The sequence below is a fragment of the Talpa europaea genome (genome assembly GCF_964194135.1).
Source record: "Talpa europaea genome assembly, chromosome: X".
Lineage (NCBI taxonomy): Eukaryota > Metazoa > Chordata > Mammalia > Eulipotyphla > Talpidae > Talpa > Talpa europaea.
This window is the reverse complement of record NC_140081.1, coordinates 25,638,640-25,662,275: the sequence shown is the minus strand read 5'-3', so window position 1 is coordinate 25,662,275 and position 23,636 is coordinate 25,638,640. Positions and strand designations below refer to the sequence as shown.

The window sequence follows — 23,636 nt, the reverse complement described above, 5'->3', positions numbered from 1 at the left end:
TATTTACTACTACAGCTCAATTCACAAAAAGTCAGTTTATTTGTGAACTTCACAAGAAAACTAGACTATAAAGGAAAGAAGAAATCTAGTCCAGGAGTAAATTTGTGAAAGCTTTCATTTTCAATTTCAAGTGTGCTCTACAAGCAGGAGGGTATAAAAAATGGGAGATTAGCAATGATAGTCATTTATTTATTCAACACTGGCATTACTTACTTCATTGTTCCTACTCAGCGAATTTAGGGGAAGTGAATTGAGAACAGAATTTTCTTGAAACAGACGATTGCGGAGCTGCCGTAAAGTTACTGAAAGATCTTCAAAAACTGAGTTTGCCTTCCCCACCATATACACTCTCTGCAAGAATCCAAAATTTTAAGTCACAGTCCACAGATTAATTCCAATAAACACAGAGCATTTTTCATGAAATTAGTTTTAGGTTTTCACTAAGAATAAAAGTTTATTTTTAAAAGCATCTTAAAAACTTAGCACTTACTTCCTCACTGGGAGCCAATTGCAAAACTACCGGAGTTTCTTCAGAAAACAGAGAGTGAATGGAATTTGCAACACTGTCAAGACTAAAAGGAACTGCCTGAAATTTAAGAGTAAGATGTTGATTACAATCAGAACCAAAGTGGGAAGAAGAAAGATCATTCAGATGGTATTAAAAAAAACCAAAACACCCAAGCCTTTAAAAACAAACCAACCCCAGCATTTTCTACGGAAATTCAAAAGACCCAAATCATATGCAAAATCAGAGCCCTTTTGAGGGCTGGGAAGATTAAAGAGTCCCTAGTGAGCCAATGAGTTTCTATCTCCCAATGTACCTAAATGGGAAATAGCTGCTGCCACGGAACACACCACACCAGCCCACCACACCTCTTCCTGGTGGCCAGTCATGTGCTTTAAGCCTCAATACACCCAGTTTCAGTATTGATTAAGCATGCTACAATTAATGTATATTTTACAATCAAGTATTAACATGCATTTAAGAGGTCAGAGGAATTTGAAGAATTGAATTTAACTGAAAAGAAATAGGGTCTCATTTTTCCTTTCAAAAATTCAAAAACATTTAATTAAAGATTAAGGGCTTGTCTTCGAATAGACTAAGGACTCTTAAACAAGGCATAAAATGTGTCACAAGAATTTTGAAGCCCTGACAGTGTGAACCCAAGGCCCGGTGTGGAAAAAAAAGAATTTTGAAGCCTTCTACCAGGACCATGAAATATTATTAAATTAAAATAAACAGTTGTAGTGAAGCCTATTTTTCCTTGAAATTTTTTATTAAAATATGCATACAATATAGTACACAAACCTTGGGGAAATAAATAGCTCAGGGAATGTTTACAAACAGATACATTCCTATGACCCAACACATCAAGACAGAAAGAACATTCTCAGCACCCTAGAGGCCTCGCCATCCACTCCCTCCACTTCCAAAAGTAACTAAAATTTTATCTTCCCTGTAAATCTGCTTTTGCTCTCCATTATTTTAAAAAAATATGATATAGTAACCTTCCCCTTCAAAAATTATTTTATACTCAACATCATATTAAATCATGCAGTATACTAGCAGTGTTTTTATTTTATTTTTTTTTTTAATAGAGGCATGTTTTTTATTTATTTATTTATTTGTTTATTTGTTCATACATGCACTGGGTACAGTCAGAAGCGCGGGAGGGTGAGAGAATTCACCAGAGGCAGAGCGGGGAGCAGAGCAGGCAGAAGGACCGAAGTACACTGCTGAGGGGAGCAGCGGGCGGCAGGAGAGGTCTGCGCGCCATGTGGGACCCTCCTCTGGTGGCCGGGGAGCAGCCGGGGATCGAACCTGCGTCGCAGAGGCCGCGGGCAGCTTCGCAACCCAGCGCTCAACCGCTGCGCCACCGGGGAGGCCCAGTGTTTTTATTTTAGTGGAGATTTCTTAAATGTTCCTTTTTTAAAAAAAGTAATCCCCTTTAGGTTAAGACACAACCTATGAAGCTGTCCATGGCCACTGCAGCACGAGTTCGATCCCCGGCCAGGGAGCTACCCACATGGCGCAGCAGACCTCTCCTGACTCACCTGCTCCCCTCAACAGTGTATTTCAGTGGATCTGCCTGTTCTGTTCCTCACTCTGTCTGGTGAAACCTCTCACCCCCCCACACCTCTGGCCTGTATCCCAGTTCTTGTATGCATAAATAAATCTTAAAAAAAAGAAAGTAATCCCCTTTACTGTTGTTAAAAGGCTCATGTTTATAAGTAGCTAATTAATGCTCGTGTGGTACAGGCAGAAATAAATATTACATAAATTACATGAATCTGATTAAATCCTACCATCAAAATTAGGTTTATCAATTTTATGATACTGTAAAGTAAAATCAATTTGTTCTCTTATCCAAGATGCATATTAATAATTCTTCCCAAAATTCTCTTAAAATGAGTTAAGAAGGAACTGAAGGGGGAAGAGTTCAAGCTTGCAAAAGCATAATACTAGCAGTGCTGAGTCAGCCACAAGTGATCTCCTTTTGCAATCATACAATAATCCACCTCCTTGGGTTTGGAAGGAATACAAGAACATGTAACACAAACTCTCCAGCCTCATTTCACCCAGTGAAATGGCAGAAAGTTGAAGATTAAAGCATGATGAACACCAGACTGTGAAGGAAAAGAAAAAGCTGCAATATATAGACCTTAAAACTCAAAGGAAAAAACTTGGAATTCTGGTCCCGACTAGATCAGGAAAGTAGTGCCCCCCCCACCCCGTCGTCCTTTGAACCCCTTCCTGAGCACCTCTGACCTCCAATGCATTCCCCTTTTCAACTTCAGTCCATTTCCACACCCACACAGCTCTCTCCAGTCAGCTCCCTAAATGCTCCACGTCCTGCGACAAGCCCTTCAGTTCAGAGTATCCCATGCCTCCCTCTCTCTGCAGGCTTCCACTGCAGTCCCCTACCCCCCCTTTTCTAGCACCCTTGTGCTGCATTCCTTCTTCCCTGCCTTCCATTCCTCTCTCCTCCCTTTTTCCTGTGACTGATCCTAGTGGGCCCCAGCCCCTTGTCCCCTGTCAGGTCCAACCTTCGCTTGTCCCACACCCCTTCTCTGACCTCGGCTCATGAGCCCCCTCAAGGTGGGAGCCAGTTGCAGAGCTCACCCTAGAGCAGAACCTCTCCATCCAAGAGGAAAGTAGGGGACCTCTAGGCCACTCACACGTACAGTTGAGGGGTGCAGATTGCAGATGAGAGCTCACTACCCTTATACTCCAGAGTGACCCACTTCCTCTGCCACCATGAACAGGGTCCCTCTGAAGTGGGCCAGGATCCTGCAGGACACTGATAGGGGCTTTTGACCCCTTCAGAGATGCAGAGAGGCCTTTCTGCTGCAGGCCTTGCAGATTGCACTGGTGGTCTCTTTACTGGGTCACCTCCATCTCCAGTGTTCCTTAACAAGTACCTGCTGGACAGCCCCTACCTGCGGCTGGACACTCCCACCTTTGTCACTTTCTACCAGTGCCTGGTAATTGCACTGCTGTGCAAGGGCACTGGCCACTGGGGCAGTGGACCCCCACCTGCGCCTGGACCCGAGTGGCCTGGGGCATCTTGCCCCTATTGGTGGTATGCATGGGTATAATCACCTTCAAAAACCTCTGCCTCAAGTATGTGGGTGTGGCTTTCTGCAAGCTGGGCCGCTCTCACCACCAGCTTCAAAGTGCTGCTCTCCTACGTGCTGCACCCTTGTGCTGCATTCCTTCTTCCCTGCCTTTCATTCCTCTCTCCTCCCTTTTTCCTGTGACTGATCCTGGTCACAGGATCTGTGACACCACCTCTGATGCCTGACTCACCTGCAGCAGCAGCATTGGTGGCCACCGGTTTGTTGAGGACCAGGAGGGGACAGAGGGCACCCTGTCTTTGGGCACCTCTTCACCGTGCTAGCTAGCCTCTGCATCTCCCTGAATGCCAACTATATCAAGAAGGTGCTTCCAGGGTGGACAGCAGTGTCTGGTGCCTGACTTACAATGTCAATGCCTGCGTCCTATTCCTGCCCCTGCTCCTGTTTTTGAGGGGGCTCAGGTCCTCCACAACTCTACCCAACTGGGCAGTGCCTGATTCTCGGGTATGATGACTCAAGGCGGCTGTTTGGCTTTGCCACTGGCTGTGTGACAGGACTACAGCTCAAGTTCACCAGTCCCCTGACCTATGTGTCCGGCGAGGCCAAGGCCTATGCCCAGAATGTACCAGCTCTTCTCTACAAGGTGAACCAGAGATTCCTCTGGTAGACTCCTACACCTGGGTCACGGGCTGGAACAGGAAAATTCAGTAGGATCCAGCCTCAAAGAGGAAAAGAGCAGCCCAGGGATATGAGCTCCTCCAGGGACACTGGGAGGGCCCAGAGGGGTGCTATGTTTGAAAAGTGCCAAACCTGACTCCACCTCCTTTACTATTTCTGGGTTTTTTGCCCTCCCCTAGGGAACAGGGGTCCACAGGGGACTCGCCAGTTATGTTCTCTGGAAGAGCACTGGCTCTTGGGGAGTAGGAAGGGAGCAGAACCCCTTCTGCCCACTTCCCAGGGCCTCCTACCTCCACATGACCTTTGGGATTGTGGATGGGCTACAGGGAACACTTTTGGCAAGGCTGTTAAGAGGGCAACCGCAATGTGAACTGGGTTGGCCTAATGGTGGGCCCTCACCCGCGCTTAAAAGGGACTTATAATGACTCAACTGCAGGCACACACAAAAAGGGTAATAATGGTTTATATACAAGACAGGAGAAATGATGAAATGAATAGCTTAGGGAGAAAGAGAGATAAATTGGTGAATGCATCCTACGGAACCCCAATAGCACACTGAAAGCCGGCAAAAACCAAGGGCCCCCAAGACCCACGTGTCTGGTTATATACCAAGCCTGGCTGCTTAACTCCACCCTCAGTTCCCAGCAACCCTCCTTCAGCGGTGATGACATTATGGGATCTGTAGTCCCTGGGGTCTTGGATCTCTTTGGTCTGGGGTGGGGGTGGGTTCCATAAAACCTGTTTGTGGAGTTTGTTCAGGACATCCTTGCCCCCAACAAGGCCATTAAGTCTTCAAGTCTACTCAGGACAGTCATGTGACCCCACCCTGGGCCACTGAGGGATTTGGCAAACCTATGATCTCTGGGTGCTGGGGTAGGTTGTGTATTTTTGACACACACAGAGTCCTCCTTTGGAGGAAAGTGGGCTGGGCTGAGGAAATGGACCAGTTTTCCATGTCCTTTTACAGAGACCCACAGGTCTCATGAAGGGCACAAAGGATCTAGCATACACCTGTCCTGGCCCTGACACCCGCAGGGACTGCTGGGAAGTGGCCTAAAACTGGGGTATACCATGGAAAAGCAACCTTTCCCCGCTGTCTGCATCCCATTTCCAGTTTTTGAAATTAGGGGAACTAAACCCTTCTCCAGTCCATGACACACTTTTATCTGCCTTGCTCCTCTGCCCCTGACGCACCATTGCCCCTCTGGTCTCCAAAGCACCTGGGCACAGCTACCTGGTTCAGGTAACAGCCTTCTGGAAGTGGAGCCAGGGTGCCACTTCCCTTTACCCAAATTTGCCTTTCCCAAAGCTTCATCCCCAGGCAGAGCTGATGGATTAAGGGTTCCCAGCTTAGAGCCTCCACCTCAGCTGTAGGGCCACTCAGGTCACTGCAGGGCAGATGTCCTGACTGGGGGCCTCTTTCCAGGGAAGGTGATAAGCAAACAATGACATTCCTCCTGGAGGTTCCACCCTGCTAGCCCCAAGTTACTTTCACAATCCTGTCCCACCCACCTCCTGGGAGGTAATCCTGATGCTTTTAGCTCCTACAGGGAAAGGTTGGGGAGGGTGGGTCTTACCCTTCCCCTTCAGACCCCCACAATCCCAGGGGTTTCTAATGAAGTTGATAGGGCCTGATGCTCGGAATTGTGTGATTTAATTAAAAACTAGAGAAGTCATGAAAAAAAACAAGGGAAAAACTCAGCTGATTAAAATCGAGTAACTGTTTTCTTCCACTGTATTAAGTATATGCATGGCTGTCCTGTAAAAAATGGAATTTTGGTCGCTGATGACTTGAAATTCTAATGAAAAGAGCTAAGCTAATCAAATAGAAGTTTTGTTATATGGAATTTGAAGACATTCTATTTCTTCTCTATTTTGTGGGTTTTGCCCTGAGCCTTCTAGCATTCACCACCTACTGACAGGAAAAGTATTATAAATGGTCAGTCAGGGTCTAGCAACTAGCTCTTTTCACAGCTTTTACTCAGTAAAATGAGGTAAATCTGTTTGTTTAGCATTGCACACTAACACCTTTATGGCATTTTGAAATTTTCTATATTTACTTAAAGGGACCTTCCAAAATGATTTTCACAGAAACCATATGACAAACAACTTTGAAGACTAAAGAAATTTTTTTAATCCTTGGATTTTTACTATTCCCTTCCTTGTACTTACTCTGAAATTTTTCTGGTTTCCTTAGCTCATTAATTTCTAATCTTTTAAATTGTTTAACATGCACATTTGAGGTTATAAATTTCCCACTCCGTACCACTTTAGCTGCACCCTAGTTTTTTACATATAGTGTATTGAGACTCAATTCCACATAATATCATAACTTCCACTGTGATTTTCTCCTCAACCATGAATTATTTAGGAGTATATTTAATTCCAACTTTCTTGCTGACTTAAAAAAAAAACCAAAAAACGTTTAGGGCCTCCCTGGTGGTGCAAGGGGTTAAGACACAACTTTTGAAGCTGTCCGCAGCCTTTGCAGCACAAGTTCAATCTCCCGGCCGGCCAAGGGGCTACCCACCTGGTGCAGCAGACCTCTCCTGACTCGCCCGCTGCTCCCCTCAGCAGTGTACTTCAATCTGCCAGTTCTGTTCTCCACTCTGTCTCTGGTGAATCCTCTAATTTCCCCCCCACACACACACCTCTGGCCTATACCCCAGTTCTTGTATGCATAAATAAATCTTTAAAAAAAAAAAGTTTACCTCTCCCTCATTTCCCACTTCTCTGAGGCACTCTTTTCCAAATCCTGTTTCTTTTTCTTTTTCCCATCATCTCTAAATAATGTTTATATTACTACAATATCTATCTATTGCCCATTACAGAAAATGAGGACTTAGCTCTCTACACCACCAACCACAGCCCCTGCCCACATACACCCTGTTTCTCTCTCTCCACCCTCCCAATAGGTACATCAGAATTTTCATCAGGTCAATATCATCTCTTTATTATGACTATGTAAACAGTATTTTCAGCTCAGCTTATGCTACACAATGAATGCTTTTCCATTCCTGCTCTTCTGGTCCCTCATGGGAACAGCAAGAAACCTGCTGTCATTTTCCTCTCAGTACCACATCATGACAGCGTCTTCTCTCCTGGCAATGTTTAAGATTGTCAGTGTCCTTCACAGTGCTTCAATTTTACTGTGTGTAGGTGTTCATTTGGCTTCAGCCTACGGGGCGGGGTGCTCAGTGAGCTTTAAACCTGGGGTCATGTAGCTTTTGCTTGTTTCTACAGTTTTAAGATATTCTGGTTTAACAGCATTGTGGTCAGAGGGTGGTTTACATGATACGGATTCTTTATTGTTTGTTGAGATTTGCCTTGTGACCTAGTTCGTAAACACGTAAGCATTTTTTTTGGTAAGCATGTCATGTGTGCTTGGAGTAATCTATTCTAGACCACCAGAAAGTCTGTGTGTGTGGGGGGGAACTCATCTGTGTGATGCTTCATAGAGACCACAATCTTATAATGCAATGAAATTTGAAATTGAGAAATTAAAAATTGTTTGAAACAATCCTCACACATTTAAATACTTCTGTTACAGGGCAGGGAGAGGGACAGCCCAGACCCTGCAAACCTGCCTGCTCTAAAGAGGATCTGCCATCCGGGACCACCCTGTTACACTTCTAAATAACGCAAAGATTCAGGAGATTAGTACAAACTATGTAATGTTTAGAACTGAGTATCACTGAAAGGACCACATATCAAAAATGTTTTTTAAAGGCATAACAGCTTCTCTGTCTTCCTTTACTCCTTCACAATTCTAATGCATGTATTTTTAAATCTCTTTTTGAGACTGGTCTACTATCTGTAGTTCTAGGCGGGGAGGAATCCTATCTGTGGCACCTGCTGGCTTTCTCATGGTACTTTTTTCCTTCAAGTGTTTTATAAATTTGACTCAGCTTCAACTTTTTACCAAAGGAGCCTGGGAGGTGGAGGTGGCCCCTTTGGGTGGGTGGTGTGAATTTGGAGCACACTGCTCTGCATGGCGCAGCCTGTCGCTCCAACTTCTCTTAGGGGATTCTTTGGGTCCCACAGACAGGCCAGCTCCCCACGGTAGCCCCAGGCAGCTGGGGTTTTACTAGTCCTCCTTTCAGGAGCATGACAGCATTTCACAGTGCCTAGCTTACTGCAGGGAACAATCTCAGCTTCAGCTCCTGCTCACCACTGTGGCTTTTGAGTTTCCTATTCATATCTGGCACTGTGTGTATCCCTTCCCCGAAATTTAATATTTATTTTATTTATTTACTTTTTTTTTAATAGAGGCATTTTATTTATTTATTTGTTTTTATTTATTTATTTATTTGTTTGTTTGTTTGTTTGTTTGTTTTATTTATTTGTTTGTTTGTTTGTTTTTGTTCATACATGCACTGGGTACAGTCAGAAGCGCGGGAAGGTGAGAGAATTCACCAGAGCCAGAGCGGGGAGCAGAGCAGGCAGAAGGACCGAAGTACACTGCTGCGGGGAGCAGCGGGCGGCAGGAGAGGTCTGCGTGCCATGTGGAACCCTCCACCGGTGGTTGGGGAGCAGCCGGGGATCGAACCGGCGCCGCAGAGGCCGCGGGCAGCTTTGCAACCCAGCGCTCAACCGCTGCGCCACCGCCTTCCCCGAAATTTAGTACTACACATAAGAGTGCGCTGGTGACTTCTACATGCTTGCAGTGGAAGGCAGGCCTCTCACCACAGCTCAATCAGCCCTATTGCCTGAATAAGTGAGCCAGCAAAATAGACTCCAGTCTCCTCTTTACATAAAAAAGAGGTAAAATTCTGAAGGAAAGGTGACAAGATAATGCTCAAGAAAATGTCAGCAGGATATACCCTTAATTGGCTTCTCTTTTTTGAGCTTTTGACTATTCTGAGCGGGGCAATTTCTCTACCTCTTAGAAAGAACTCTCATTCAGAGAACAGCCAATAAATATGCAGTCTCAATAAATATACAACCCTCATATCATTTAAAAAGCAAGAAATTGTAGGCCTCCCTGGTGGCCCAGGGGTTAAGTCTCAACACAGTGAAGCTGTCCACAGCCACTGCAGCACGAGTTTGATCCCTGGCAAGGGAGCTACCCACATGGCACAGCAGACCTCTCCTGTCTTGCCAGCTGCTCCCCTCAGCAGTGTATTTCAGTAGATCTGCCTGTTCTGCTCCCCACTGTCTCTGGTGAATCCTCTCACCCCGCCCCCCACACCTCTGGCCTGCACCCCAGCTCTTGTATGCATAAATAAATAAATCTTAAAAAAAACCATAAGAAATTGTGTTTCACCTATCAGTACATTATATAAAGACAAGAAAGGCGTGCTTAGTATGTAATTCATCATGGTTAGCTGGCAATTAAAAATGCATCCCTTTAATTTTTTGTAATAAATACTCACATTCTCCAAAGGGTAGGAAATGACACTGCCTGGGGGTAGAGCAAGTTTGTCCACTCCCTTCACCATCACCAGAACTGTAGCCCGAGGACGATGAAACAGATTCCCCACGGCAAGTCCTGGCCAAGAAAGGTCCTAAACATTGAAAAGCACAAAAGCAGCTTAAATATGCACTTGGGAAATCATCCTTCCATGACATCCGGGAAATGGAGTTAAAGGATTCTGGATTGACAGTGGTAATGAAAATTCACAGGAAAAGCAAATATTTTATTGAAGGCAGGAGTTACAATCTCCTAATCAAGGATACTGACTTCTACCTTCTTCATTTTCTAAAATGTACACATATTTGAAACAATAAAACCTAGTAGTGAGTCATCTTAATTCTTTTGTGGAAAAAAAGGTGGCAATAAAACATGGGTACCTTTCAAATTCCAGATTATAAAATTATTCTCTTCATATAACCATGGCCATTTTCATCCCCCCACATTATTTTTTGCCCTTATTATAGCATCAATTTTATCTTCAAAGTGATGTAGCAAGACTGTTGATTCAAATATTCCTTAGACTCTTCAAAAATAAAACAAAATTCCTGCTAGAAGTAATTCACATTAGTTCACTAGCAACTCTTTCTAAGTTATTTGACAGCTGTTTGTAGTCAAATTTTAGTTTGTAAATTACATTCTTAAATGCAAATGGTCATGCAAGGAGATCTGGGGCTCCTTCCCTCCCACCCTATGCCTCCTCTCTCCCCAGGCCCAGCAGGAGGCAGTTTCCAAGCACTGCTTCTGGTTTCAGGGGCATTGAGGACCTAGGAAGAAAGGACCTTTGAGTGACAGATGGTATCTAGAGACCACATCAAAAGCAACAAACGTATAAAGTGGGAGATGATGAACAGAACAAACTGCATCTCCTTTCTTCTGGCCCTTAGCTTCAGATCACACATACTGAATGGATCTAGGCCCCTTTGCTAAAATCAGGTAAGCAGCCAATTACAACAGGTTAGGGCTTAATTCTAGGAAACTGAGATCCTAGGCTGTCCCACAGTTACTGACCAAACTATGGTCCTAAACTCAGGCAAGATGCACATACATTTTGTCATTCATAACCAACTGCAGTGGACTGAACGTTTGCATATGCTGAAACCCTAACCCCTAATGTGATGGTATTTGGAGGTGGGACCTAAGGGAGGTGATAAGGTCATCAGGGTGGAGACGTCATGAAAGGGATTAGTGCCCTTATAAAAGGGACCAAGAGAACTCTGTCCCCATGCCATGTGAGGATACAAGAAATCAGCAGTTTGCAACCTCGAGGGTGCTCAACAGAACCTAACCATGCTGGTTTCCAGACCTTGGACTTCCAGCCCCCAGAACTGTGATAAACAAATTTCTATTGCTTATAAGCCACTTGGTCTATGGTACTTTGTCATAGTAGCCTAAACTAAGATATAAATCTTTATCATGTATACTGAAAAAAATTTTATATCCCAGTAATAGGACAGATGCATTCTCTTCTACATAAGAACTTCACTACTATGAATAAACTATTACATAATTAGTGCTCTAAAATGATTTGTTTTCATAAGCTGCGTTGGAAACACTTACCTAAAATTTTCCTAACTACAAACAAGTTTTACTTTTGCAAGGGGTACTAAATGTACTTTGCTTTCTTGGGTCATTAATAGAAATAAAAAAATTTACAGAAGCAGATCCAAATGAAAACTAAAATACACATACTTCTTTCACAGAGAAGCCCATGGACAATGCAGCTACATCTGGGATTCGTTCTCCAGGTATAGGCCAATTTCCATCTCGGAAAACAACAGACCCAGGTGATCTTAATATACTAAATTCGTTTCCCGAAACACCTGAGAAGAAAACATAGGAAATGAGTGATCAGCATCATAAATCTTCTGCATCCACACTGAAAACAGAATGCATGTTTCTCCCTTCTCCACCAATATAGCATACTAAAACATGATTGGACAAAATGCTAAATCCTTAACAATAAATTCTTCTTCAAAGATCATCCCCAAAATTTAAGTTCATAAATTCTGCTGTAACAAAGGTCTAAGAATGAAAGAGGAATCTCTTAAGGCCTTGATCTAGAGGCCTTCTTACAGGTGACCCTTAAATAGGGGCATGTGGCAAATTTGGCAAGGACTAGAAATCAACTGCATTTTCCTCAGAATTTACAACACAAAGACGCTGGCACAGACTAAAAAGGGAGAAAAGGAACTTGAGTGCTTGCTTCGGCAACATATACACTAAAATGGGAACGAGTTTTAATAGATTGGAGTGGTCCCTGCACAAGGATGACATGCACATTTATGAAATGTTCCATATTTTTTCCTCTCCAAGTTCTATGTTGGCCATGACCTATGAAGTCACTCAGTGGAAAGGCGCATAATGATAACTGAAATATTTTGGAGCACAAATAAACTCATTATACTATGATTAAAAAAAAGAAACTTGAAATCTCTAAATTCTTTCTACCATCAACCCTGTCATAATTCCTAGAATTTCACTCGAAAGCTTTGGCAGGTTTGTGTATCTTAGGATAGATCATATCTTTCCTTATGTCCCACAGGCAACCCTAGTGATGGCAGGACTGTCAAATGGGGTGGGCGTGGGAGGGAGGTGCACTTGTTACCAGTCAAATAGAAAACACTTTGGGCTTTAGAAACAATGTCCAGTAAATAGTGCTTCCATTGAATTTATCAAGAGGTGAGGAAAGGTATTCTGACATTCTTTTAAGTGTTCTAAACACAATATCCGTCCCACGTAGGAGGTGGTTTCCCACACCAATGAGCAATTCTTCGAACACCGGCAGGGTGCTGGAGAAGTCGGGTGCTGGAGAAGTTGACTCAGTTCTGACACAACCCAGAGCAGCAACAGATTCCACAGGGTAAGGGCGCACTCGGTTCTAGGAGACTCCCCCGACCCTCCTCCGACTCCAGCAAGTCCAGGTTATAACCTGTGCTTCCTACTGACTGGCTAGAGATTGGCAGTTTCCATGACTCCCTCCTTCTGTGGGTTTAATTAATTTGCTAGAGCAGTGCACAGACCTCAGAAATTGTCTAACTTACTAGAGCACTGGTTTATCTATTAATAAGAGGCTACAACTCAGGATAGCCAGATGGAAAAGCGGCGTAAGGCAAGGCATGGGGAAAGGGCGTGGCACTGCGGCCCTCTCCAGTCCGCCATTCTCCCCCCACTGCCACTTGCTCACCAAGCTGAAAGTGCTCCAAAGGCCCTGCTTCTGTTTCTTGAGGAAGCTTCTTCAATTAGGCATGACTGACAAACAGGTCACTGGCCACAGGTGACTGATGCAACCTCCAGCCCCTCCAATCCCCTCCCCAGAAACCTGGGGATGAGACTTAAAAGTTCCAAACCTCTCTCCACAGTAGGTTCCTAAACAGCCAGCCCTCATCCATCTGGGTAGTCCACAGCCACCCACTAGCACAGCCCAGCTGGGGTGGAAAGGGGCTTGTGCTCACAAGACACCCACTTTACCTTTTTTTTTTTTTTTAAAGATTTATTTACTTATTTATACAAGCACTGGGTACAGTCAGAAGCGCAGGAGGGTGAGAGAATTCACCGGGGCCAGAGCAGGGAGCAGAACAGGCAGAAGGACCGAAGTACACTGCTGCGGGGAGCAGCGGGCGGCAGGAGAGGTCTGCGCGCCATGTGGGACCCTTGCTTGGTGGCTGGGGATCAAACTGTTGCTGCAGAGGCTGCGGGCAGCTTTGCAACCCAGCACTCAACCGCTGCACCACCAGGGAGGCCCGACACCCGCTTTACTTTTATGGCTCTTCAGAAACTGAGAAGCAAAGATCAAATATTGCTCGAGGTATTCAGAAAATCCCAAGGGTGTGGGGAGCTGTAAACCAGGAACTGCGGATGAAGATTAAATATATATGAGAAATAAAATTGGGTGATCTGAAAACAAATACATATACTACTTATGAACCACAGTATCACGATAGTAACAGAGACAGCTGGCCTAGGGAGATGGGGCCTGGAGTTACAAGGTGAGAGATGAGAATAAAGAGACCATTTCATAGACTGTCCAAGGCTAAGAAAGGTATTTGGCCTCTTCCTCCATCACGTGTGCCTAGCTCTCACTAGGCCAATGGAGACTCTTGGGTTGCTATCAAAAGATCACCTCCAAGTCCAAACCAAATCTCCGTCACGCCAAGTATGGGAAAATCAGACTTTAATAAATCATCGCTGCTACTCTTTTGACCTAAGTAAAGTACCATTTACAGGATATGGGAATAAGGCTAGAAGCAACAGTAAATGTTTTGGTGTTACAGTATTGACAGTAAATAAAAGGCCTCAGGATGGTGCTGATACAACATGAAAAGTTACGAGTTTCAATTCAGTGCAGCTGCCAGAGCAGGAATTTCCCACTGTTTCAGCTGAAGGTGGAACAAAAAAAATAATTAGCAGAATGGGATGGTCCTCCGTAACTGGTAACACATCTTGGTTCACTAAAGTAGTAGTTACTGCAAACGCTAAGGAAAATGGGGCAGCAAGAGACCTATACTTTCCAAATAGCACGCACATTAAAAAAAAACATGTTTAGATCTGAAGACAGGCCTGTTTTGAGACATGGCCCAAGTCACTCCACCCCCGCAAAGAGACATGAAATTACTTTACATCAACTTTGTAGTTAAAATGCACTGCTGTGCCTGTACAAGTTCTTTCAGGGGCTTAGAGATTTAGAAAACCTAGAGTTAGGCACTCCTACACCGAGAAAGGTTATCTTGTCCCAACTGCTGCTTAATGCAGGTATCTGGGATACCTGACAAAGTCACCCATCCTCTACCTGAGTAGGACAGTGAAGAGGGAGACCACCCTAAGTTACAAGCAAGACATTTGACAGCAATCACCTCCAATGTTCCAACACAGTCCTTTCAGAAGTTTTTCCTTGTACTGAACTGAAATCAGCTTCCCGGCTTCTTTCAACTTCCTATTTTATGACTCCAAACTCAGTCTCACCAGATAACTTCATCTCCAGCCTACAGAAAAAGAGAATTCCTCCACCTACTTGCTTCTCCTCTACCACACATTTATCAGCACAAGTTCCTGCCCTTACCTCTTCTCCCTCCACATGCGGCCCTTCTTAGAAACCATTCATTCTTCTATTACTCAAAGTTTACTCAACCACTATTCTGGAACAGACATGTGAGGCTATGTGGCTGTAGATATAAAAAGTTGTCTCCGTAGAACATAAGCTCCACAAGGGCAGAGATTTGTCTATCTTGCTCACTAAATATCCCCAGTGCTAAAACACACAGGTACTCAATAAATAAAAACTAATTGAGTGAAGTCACACCTTGCGCTAACAACTTCCCCCTCTTATCTGGCACTCTTCTACTTCAGCATACAATATACTCGGAGTGCTCCTATTCTAAAATTAAAACCATAAAAAACCTCCGTTGGTCCTACCAGCCTCCACCTGCCTCTGTTTCCCTTCAAAAGAAGAATCCTGAAAGGGTGCTTCTCTGTGTCTTTATTTCACGTTTACTCCTAACCCATAGCTTCTGACACCACCAACCACTGAAACAATTCACTAAATCCAAAAGACAATTTTCAGCCTCTAACTTAACTGTCCAAGGCATCTGACACTGGCAACTCCCTCCTTGACCATCTCCTGCGTTGCCTTCTTGAAGTCCAGGCCCCTGGTTTTCCTTCCAATCCTTTTGGCTGCTTCTCAGTTTCTTTCTCTTTCCATCCATCCTTTTAAGCAACAATGTCCAAACATCAGATTTCAACCTTTCAGTTCAAAATTTTAAAGTAGCTCCAGTTTATATATGTCTACTTACAGACACCTATAAGATTAATTTCATAATACATTACAAAGCACACAAATATTGAAAATTTTAAAGAGTGAGAAAATTTTGTAGTATTTGCCCCGACTTAAGCATAAGTAAACATCAGACAAATCCAAATTGAGGGACATTCTGCAATATATCTGGCCATCACTGCCTTTTTTTTTTTTAAGATTTATTTATGCATACAAGAACTGGGGTACAGGCCAGATGTGTGGGGAGTGAGAGGATTCACCAGAGACAGAGTGGGGAACAGAACAGGCAGACTGACTGAAATACACTGCTGAGGAGAGCAGCGGGCGAGTCAGGAGAGGTCTGCTGCGCCATGTGGGTTTCTCCCTGGGGAGAAACTTCCCAGGCCGGGGATCGAACTCGTGCTGCAGAGGCTGCGGATTGCTTCATAGCGCAGTGCTTAACCCCTTGAAGGCCCTGGCCATCATTGCTTTTAAAATGAAATTTAAAATGGATATAAATGAAGTTCTAGTACATTCTGTTATTCAAGAAATCACTCAGCATACTCCACTTTGGGGATCTGAGGGCTCCATTCTTGACCCTCACTGCTTTCCTAGTGTACATCTCTTGCAAACACAAAAAACAGGTTTTTATTTCCAGCACACCCAACAGTCTGTTGAGCATCTCCTCCTAAGTCCCATGGCTCTTTCAAACTTATCTCCTACACTCTGTTCCTACCAAACTATTTGATCTTCTGCATTCACGCATACTTCTACACATGCTTTTCTGTCTAAAATGCCTTTCCTTCCCACTTCAACCTTTCACACACTTGCCTTGTGAGGCACCTACTTGAGGGAAATTTCCGTCAGCACTCCCAGTCTAGGTTACAGAATAAGTATCTTTCCCTTTGGAAACTCCCACCATACTGTACTGTGATCTATGAATGGTGGATGAAATCAGTAGGTAGAAAAATGGGTCCGACTTTTATCCTCTGTGGCCTCAGTGACCAAATCAAACACCTCTTCTACATGACATCCTTTTAAATTCCATGTTGTTTGTGCTTGGCTTTTCCTCTCCAGGCTAAACATCTGATTTTTCCAAATATGCCTCATGACATGGTATTCATAACCACACTTCCCATCCGCTAGTCTCCCTCTGGACTGGCAACACCATTTTAAAAGGCATTATTTTTGCCAAATAGAGAAGTCAGGGTTCTAAAAGTTGTTTTCCATTAGATCATATTTAGTCATTGTGGAAAACAGTAATTTAACATCATCCGACAAGTTCAAGCAATGCAAAAACTGACAGGATCAGACTCCTGGTCTGTATGAACTAGATAATTCTAGTTAGGAAAGCATGCTCAAACCATATACAGAAGCAATTATTTTGCCTCAGCCCAAAAACAAACCAAAAAACGCTAAGCCTCCCTAAATCAAAAGAATATTAATCATAACATCAAAACATGGAATTTCAATACCTGTCCAGTTAAACCACAGTGTCAAAAGATTTCTAAACTTCAAAAACTGAATTCCAATAATGAAAATTAACCCCTCCCCCCACCAAAGTAACTTACTAGATAGGTCACAATGACCTTTCTAGAGGCAGAAACAAAAGGGACACGACAACCCTAAAACTTATGAAAATAAATGGAACTCTCATCCACAGACAACACTGGCCATCTCCAGGGAAGGTAAAGACCTGCAGACTTCAAGAATATCACTGGCGTATACCCCTCGGCGAAATTAAATCACCATTCCAAAAGCGGGACCTCCCAGAGCACCTCACACTGCAGGGGCACAGGCCCCTCTAATTTTAACCTGTAGTTTAAACTGACGCACTGAAGAAGAATCCCCCTTCCTCCAAATTGTTCTCAACTTGGCCTCTTGTCTGCCACTGTCTGGAACCCCAGTCCCTGCCCTCATCACTCCCTCCATCCTCACATAGCAATAGCATTTCCATTATCCGTGCCACATATAAGGGAAAAGTACCGTGCGCGGAACCAGCTGATCTGGGTGTAGTTCCAGCTCTGCCAGTTACTACCTATGAGGTATTGGGTCATTTATTTAGGCTTGATCGCTCTAAAATGAGGATGTTAGCCTCTTCAGAGGACTGCTTGTAAAATTAAATGAATCGCATGAAACACAGTAAGAGGTGAAATATTAGCTGATTTACAATCCCCTTGCTGAATGCTAGGGAGCCTAGGTTCCATTCCCAAAGCTACATTCGACATGTGACCCTAAGAACATGACTCACGTCTCAGTTTCCAAATCCTTAAAATTGGGAACCAGTACAAACTATAGAGTGGGGGCTTTTTGAATTGGCCTCTAGAAACAATCACACAAGAACAATTACTCCATCTCCAACTTTTGTATCTTGAAAGATACATTAGTAAGGAAAGAGATTTTCACACTTTACTGATGACAGCCGCTAGAAATGAAGACACTGGAAAATGCAAAGAAACGCAGCAGCTAAGTCTGCCTTTCCGTCTTTGCAGAGGGCTGCGGGGTCAACAGCTAATTGAGAAATGCCTCCGCATTCCCCTAGCGCCTCCCGAGCCGGAAGAGGCAGACCCGAACCGAGGCAGGTGGGACGACAGGCGGATGCACCTTCCTCGTAGAAGCGAAGGGTGGAGACCGGCTCAGGTGCCCCCCACGCAAGCCAGCCAGCCCCGGCCCCAGCGGGCCGCGCCGCCACCGGCGGGTCCGGGCAGGAGGCGAGGGAGAACACTGGGGCCAGGCCGCCGCCGGCTGTCCGCACTGCGGCACCCGCCCCGCGGCCGCCCCAGACCCCCGAGGCTCAGGGTCTCCCGGAGCGCGCCCCCCCGCCCCCGGGTCCTCACCCGCGAACAACAGGAGTAGAAAGGGTACACGCATGGTTCCACGGCGGCCGCAGCAGTGCAGGATAACCCGGAACAAGGCGGCGGGACGCGAGCGACCACCGCAGCGCTGGGGGGTGACGCGCTCCTGCTCGTCCAGACTCCCCGGACCCGCCCCGTCGTCGCCTCCGCTTTCTCCACCAATCGCCAGCCAAGCCGTGGCCTGCGGGAGAGACGTAGCCTGGGCAACGTCAGCCTGTTGGGCGGGACCTAATGTGATGGATGGAAGCACCTGCCAATAGTAGGCAGCAATGAGGAGCACGGGCAGTCCCGCCCCCCGGCCCGTGACTACCGGTCACGAGATGGGGGAGGGGGTAGAAAGGTGGTATGGAGCAGTGGGGAGGGGGAGGAGGGGGGGAAAATGGGGGGAGGAGGGTAGGTGGGGGGGAGGGGGGAGGTGGGGGGTAGGGGGTAGGTGGGGGGGGAGGTGGGGGGGAGGGGGGAGGCGGGGGGGGCGATGACGGAGCCGGGCTCCGGCGTCCAGAGAGCCCGGCGGGTTGAGGTTGCCTCCCGAGTGCGGACCCTTTGGCCGGTCTCGTCTGACAGTCCCTGACTGGGTTGTCTGTCTTTCCCGGTCGCTGTGGCTCCTCCCCGCTGTCGGTGCAGCTGTGAAAGCGGCGAGGCTGGTTTCGCTCTGACAATTACACAGATGCTGAGCACCTGCTGGGAGGAAGCTGGGCGCCTCGAGGAATCGATCTCCATCCTCCTAGCAGGGGTGCCAGATAAAATACAAGGTGTCCGGTTAAGTCTGAATTTCAAATAAATGCTGAATAATTTTTGGTCTAAGGGTGTCATAATATTTCCTGGAACATACTTATACTAAGAAAAGTATCCTTTGTTTATGTGAAATTCAAATATAAGAAGGCTTTCTATATTTTGATTTGCTGAATCTGGCAACCCTCCTAAAACTTCCCAATCTACTGGGAGTGACTGGACAAGAACATTCATTAGTTCCTTTATTAACTGAATGTTAAGTGAGGACTAGATAGATTCATTAGACCAGGATACTCCCTTCCTACAACTCACAGTTTCTGCCTGTAGTTTGAAGCAAGAAGTGACACAGTGTAGCGTCTGTGGTCCGAAAATTATACCGCAGCTGATGACCTTGAAAGATGGGTGTGCTTTCAATATGCAAGGATAAGAGATGGGGAGATTACTCTAGGTAGCAAGAACTTTAAGGTGTGGCCGGGAGAAAGCATTGTCAGGTTGAGTATTCACTGTTTAACCAAAGAAGAGGTTTATAGGGGAGGCACATAGAACTAAAATTTTCAGTCAGGACCATGTATATTGAGGATATTGAATTTCCCCTAAATGAACTACACTTTGTCCTGGGTCCTATTTCCAAAATGACCAAAGAAAGAAGGAATAACAGCTGGCAAAAAAAAGGACAGTGGCCACCTGCAGCCAAGGACAAGGTCATAAAGAAATTTGGCATTGGAAACCTTAAGGATATTTCTAAAGCAAGTGTCTTCGAAGCCTATGTGCTTCCCAAGCTTAAGACAGAATTATATGACTGCGTGAGTTGTGCTATTCACAGCAAGATAGTCAGACAGTGTTCTGAAGCCAGCAAGGGCCCAGGACCCCCACCTGGATTCAGACCAGCAGTTGCTGTCCCATGACTTCCTTACAGACTGAAGAAAAACTGTCCTCTGGGAAAGAGTAAAATTGAAATTATACTTAAAGGGGGAAAAAAAGAACTACCCTTCATTTGGTAGGAAATAGGGAGCCATGGAAGATGCTTGAGCATTGTTCCATGCACATATTAAGACTTGTTGAGGGAAAAATACCTTCTTTCCTCAATTCCTAGTCTCCATTGTCTTCTTGGGATTAAGTGGGGGAGAATAAGCAGGGACCCCAGGAGTTTCTGTGGCAAACCTATTCCAGGAAAAATACACCACTAGATTGGCAACTGAAAACTGGAATCAGAAGAGCACTCCCCAAATACTCCAGTTCCATCTTTCCAGAACCCCCTATGCTTATGAAAACCACTGTCACTTTAGAGGATGGAATCTGCATTTCCTCAGTCAATTTCAGGAAGCTCTTGACTCTCAAATTTGCATTCTTCCAGAGGAGAATTTGCACAAATGAGGCCTTCAGGAAATCTGAAGCAGGAAAGAATAATTTTCTATTAGGAATGTGAAATTATTAGATTACCAAAAATGTCTAAAGCTTAAGCATGATGGAGTCATTTTTCTTCCCATCAACTAAAACTTTACTCTTTGTTCATCTTACTGCATGTCCTAGAATAGGTTCTAAACCACAGGCTGGGAAAGAGCTTGTTTAAATAAATCTTATTTAAGAACACGATCAACTAAAAGTGGAGCAGAGCTCCTACAGTTTCATGCATCCTAATGATACAGGAAAGGGAGTGAATTCTGCTCTTGAAAGAGTCCTAGGACATTCTTATTTCTTTTAATTTGAAGACCAAAAATATTATAAATAGACTCAAATATAAAATAAATCCTTTCTCTCCCTTTCTCCCCCTAAGAAAACCTCAAAATCTCACAATCTTTCATACTCTGTTTATGTCTTGAGAAATAACATCCTTTTTTGAGCTAAGGGTGAGTAGCTTATCCTTTAAATCTAAGGCCCCCTTTCATCTGAGGTCTCAAATGGGGCATTGCTGCTTCTTATAGCCTTGGAATCAGCAAAATAAACGCTGTAGGAAGTCTTCTCCTTGTTTCAGAGATTGAGAGATTGAAACCCGGGGAAGGGCAAATGTACTCAAGGTCACATTCTGAATCGTCAGCAGTTCTGCTGTATGAAAGCAGCCCTTCTGATTCAATCTTTAGCACTCAGTAAACAACCGGTGGTGTGTGGTTAACTTTTCCATTGAAGCATTTAAAGGTGGATATGTGTGTGGCAGGATAATATTTGAAGTATATGACCCATATGTTAGCCTAAAGGAAGCCTCCTTCCCCATCCTGGCCTCACTGCTCCTCTCAGGCCAAATAGCGAAAACTCGAGCCATCATTGCCTTGAGGGGAGAGAAGAACCCAGAAACACAGATGTCAAATTCTTGGCTCTTGCATTTCAAAAGTAGAAGTCCAGATATAAGATTCAAAAGAATATATAATTCTGTTTGCTTCTCTAACTCTGCCACTTCCAACTCCCTCCCCCACATTAATTCCAGCTCTAAGTGCTGAGTGATCCCATAGGGTGATGAGATGACCTGTCCCTGCAAATTAGCCATCAGGAAGCCCTGTGGCAGTCGGGACTATGCCATTCCTCCACACCAGGCAGCCTTCACTCAATTAAAATTAAGAATTTCTTCTTTTCAAAAGACACCATATACAATATGGAAAAGTGATGGGGAGGAAGAAAGTAAGTTTGTAGTGGAGAAAGCTGACAAACTATCTCAGCCAGGTGATAAAGGACAGAATCAACTGTGCATTATGGGCATTATAAGGCATGTTGGTAACATGTACCCCTGATATGATGTCATGAGAATCACACTTCACCTCTGTGGACTTCCTCCCCCAGCTCATAAGACCAGTGTAATCAGGAGAAAAACATCAGCCACATTCCTTCCCAAGCTCATAAGGCCAGTGTAATCAGGAGAAAAACATCAGCCACATTCCAACTGAGGAAGCTTCTACAAAATACCTGCCCAGTGCTCCACAAAAATTATCAACATCATGAAAAACAAGGGAAGTCTGAGAAACTGTCACAAGAGTTTTGAAGAGGAGACTTGAAGAGACATGGAGGAGTCTAAAGAGACATGACAATTAATGTAATGTGGTCTCCTGAATGGGATTCTAACTAAGCATGGATTCTAGTTAACAATGCTATTGCAATCTATGTTCATTAATTATGACAACTGTGTCATACTAAGATTAGATATTAATAATAGGAAAAACTGAGTGTGAGGTATGTGGGAACTCTGTACTGTCTTCTTGATTTTTCTGTAAATTTAAAACCATTCTAAAAAATAAAGTTAGTTTTTAAAAAAGCCTTAAACTAAGTGAAAATCCAAGCCACAAAATGGGAAAGGATAAGTTGTATCCAGAATAAATCAATCACTCTTACAAATCAAAAATAAAAAAAGAACAACCTGATAGAAAAATGGTCAAAAGACTTGAATAGATACTTAAAAAAAATGGAACTTTGGAAGGCCAATAAATATATGAAAAGATAGTCAACCTCTCTGGTAGTTAGGGAGATGCAAATTTGAAACCATGCAATCCCACAACACACCAGTAGGTTGGCAAAAGTTAAAATGTCTGACCATGCCAAGTGTAGGCAAGATGTGATTCAACTGAAATGCTCCTAATATGCTGGTAGGAGCACAAGATGGTGCAATGATCTTTGGAAACATGCCCTTAGCAATTAAAGTTGAAAACATAATGCCCTATGACCCAGAGGTTCTACTCCTTGAAGAAATACTGCAGGTATATGCACTTACATGTGCCCAAACACACGGCATTGCATGTGTAAGAGGGGTAATGTTCCAGTAGTCCCAAAATGGAAGCAATTTAAATGCCCATTAATAATAGAATAAATAATGAGTTGTGGTATATTTCATACAACGGGATAGTATGCCACAGTGAAAATGAACAGAGAAATAGTGTCCATTATCTACTATCTAATATAATGCAAATATAAATAAGAAACAAAGAGCATGATTTCATTTATAGGAATTTCAAAAATAGTCAAAAAGGAGCTATCATTTAGGGATGCAGCATAGGTGGTCAAAATAGAAGAAAGGCAAGGAAAATCTGTACCGAGGTGGTAGAGTGGGGATGTGCCTGAAAGGAACATGCAGAAAGATCTGGGGTTGCTGGTCATGTCTTAACCTAAGTGGTAGTTGTTATGCTAGTGTTTCATTTCATATTTATCCTATTCTGAACATCGATGTTGTATATTCATGTGTGTGTTATATTTTACAATAAAAATATTTTTTTAATCTAAGTTGCTGTTTTGAATCTTGAGAAGGTGTATCTCCCTTTCACTTGGTAGTAATTATTTCAGTTTATGTTTGGAGAATCTTGTGTTTATAAAACATGTCTTCAGTGAGTGTGGAAGTTTCCAAAGAAAGGTCAGTGTGGAGGCTGGTTGTTAGCAGCAGCCTTCCGGGAGATCTTAGCAATGGCATCTACCTTGGGGAGTCGCCGCAAGGCAGAATCCAGTCCTCAGCCTTCCAGCCTGAGAATCCCAGTTCTGTCTGTGTCGCACAGTGAATCTGACTCTGTGACACTGACCCAAAATAATAAACATACAAGATCTTCATGTTGCAAATGGTGTTTTGTTAATTTATGATGAGATATATATAAGCAAGTAGTAGTCTGCATATTCATGTCAACCTGATCAGTGTATGCTCTCCAAAAATGCAAGTGACACAGGA

General features: G+C 44.1%; 1 protein-coding gene across 1 annotated transcript in view; it reads right to left on the bottom strand.

The window, feature by feature from the left end:
* Positions 1-23,636, bottom strand: part of ATP6AP2 (ATPase H+ transporting accessory protein 2) — a gene marked incomplete at both ends in the record, with an annotated part of 54,436 nt that overhangs the window by 6,381 nt on the left and 24,419 nt on the right. Inside the window, 5 exons of the mRNA XM_084258901.1 lie at positions 214-351; positions 491-586; positions 9,633-9,764; positions 11,363-11,493; positions 18,257-18,455. Of these exons, the coding sequence (XP_084115027.1) occupies positions 214-351; positions 491-586; positions 9,633-9,764; positions 11,363-11,493; positions 18,257-18,455 (696 nt within the window). The remainder of the gene's footprint in view (positions 1-213; positions 352-490; positions 587-9,632; positions 9,765-11,362; positions 11,494-18,256; positions 18,456-23,636) is intronic.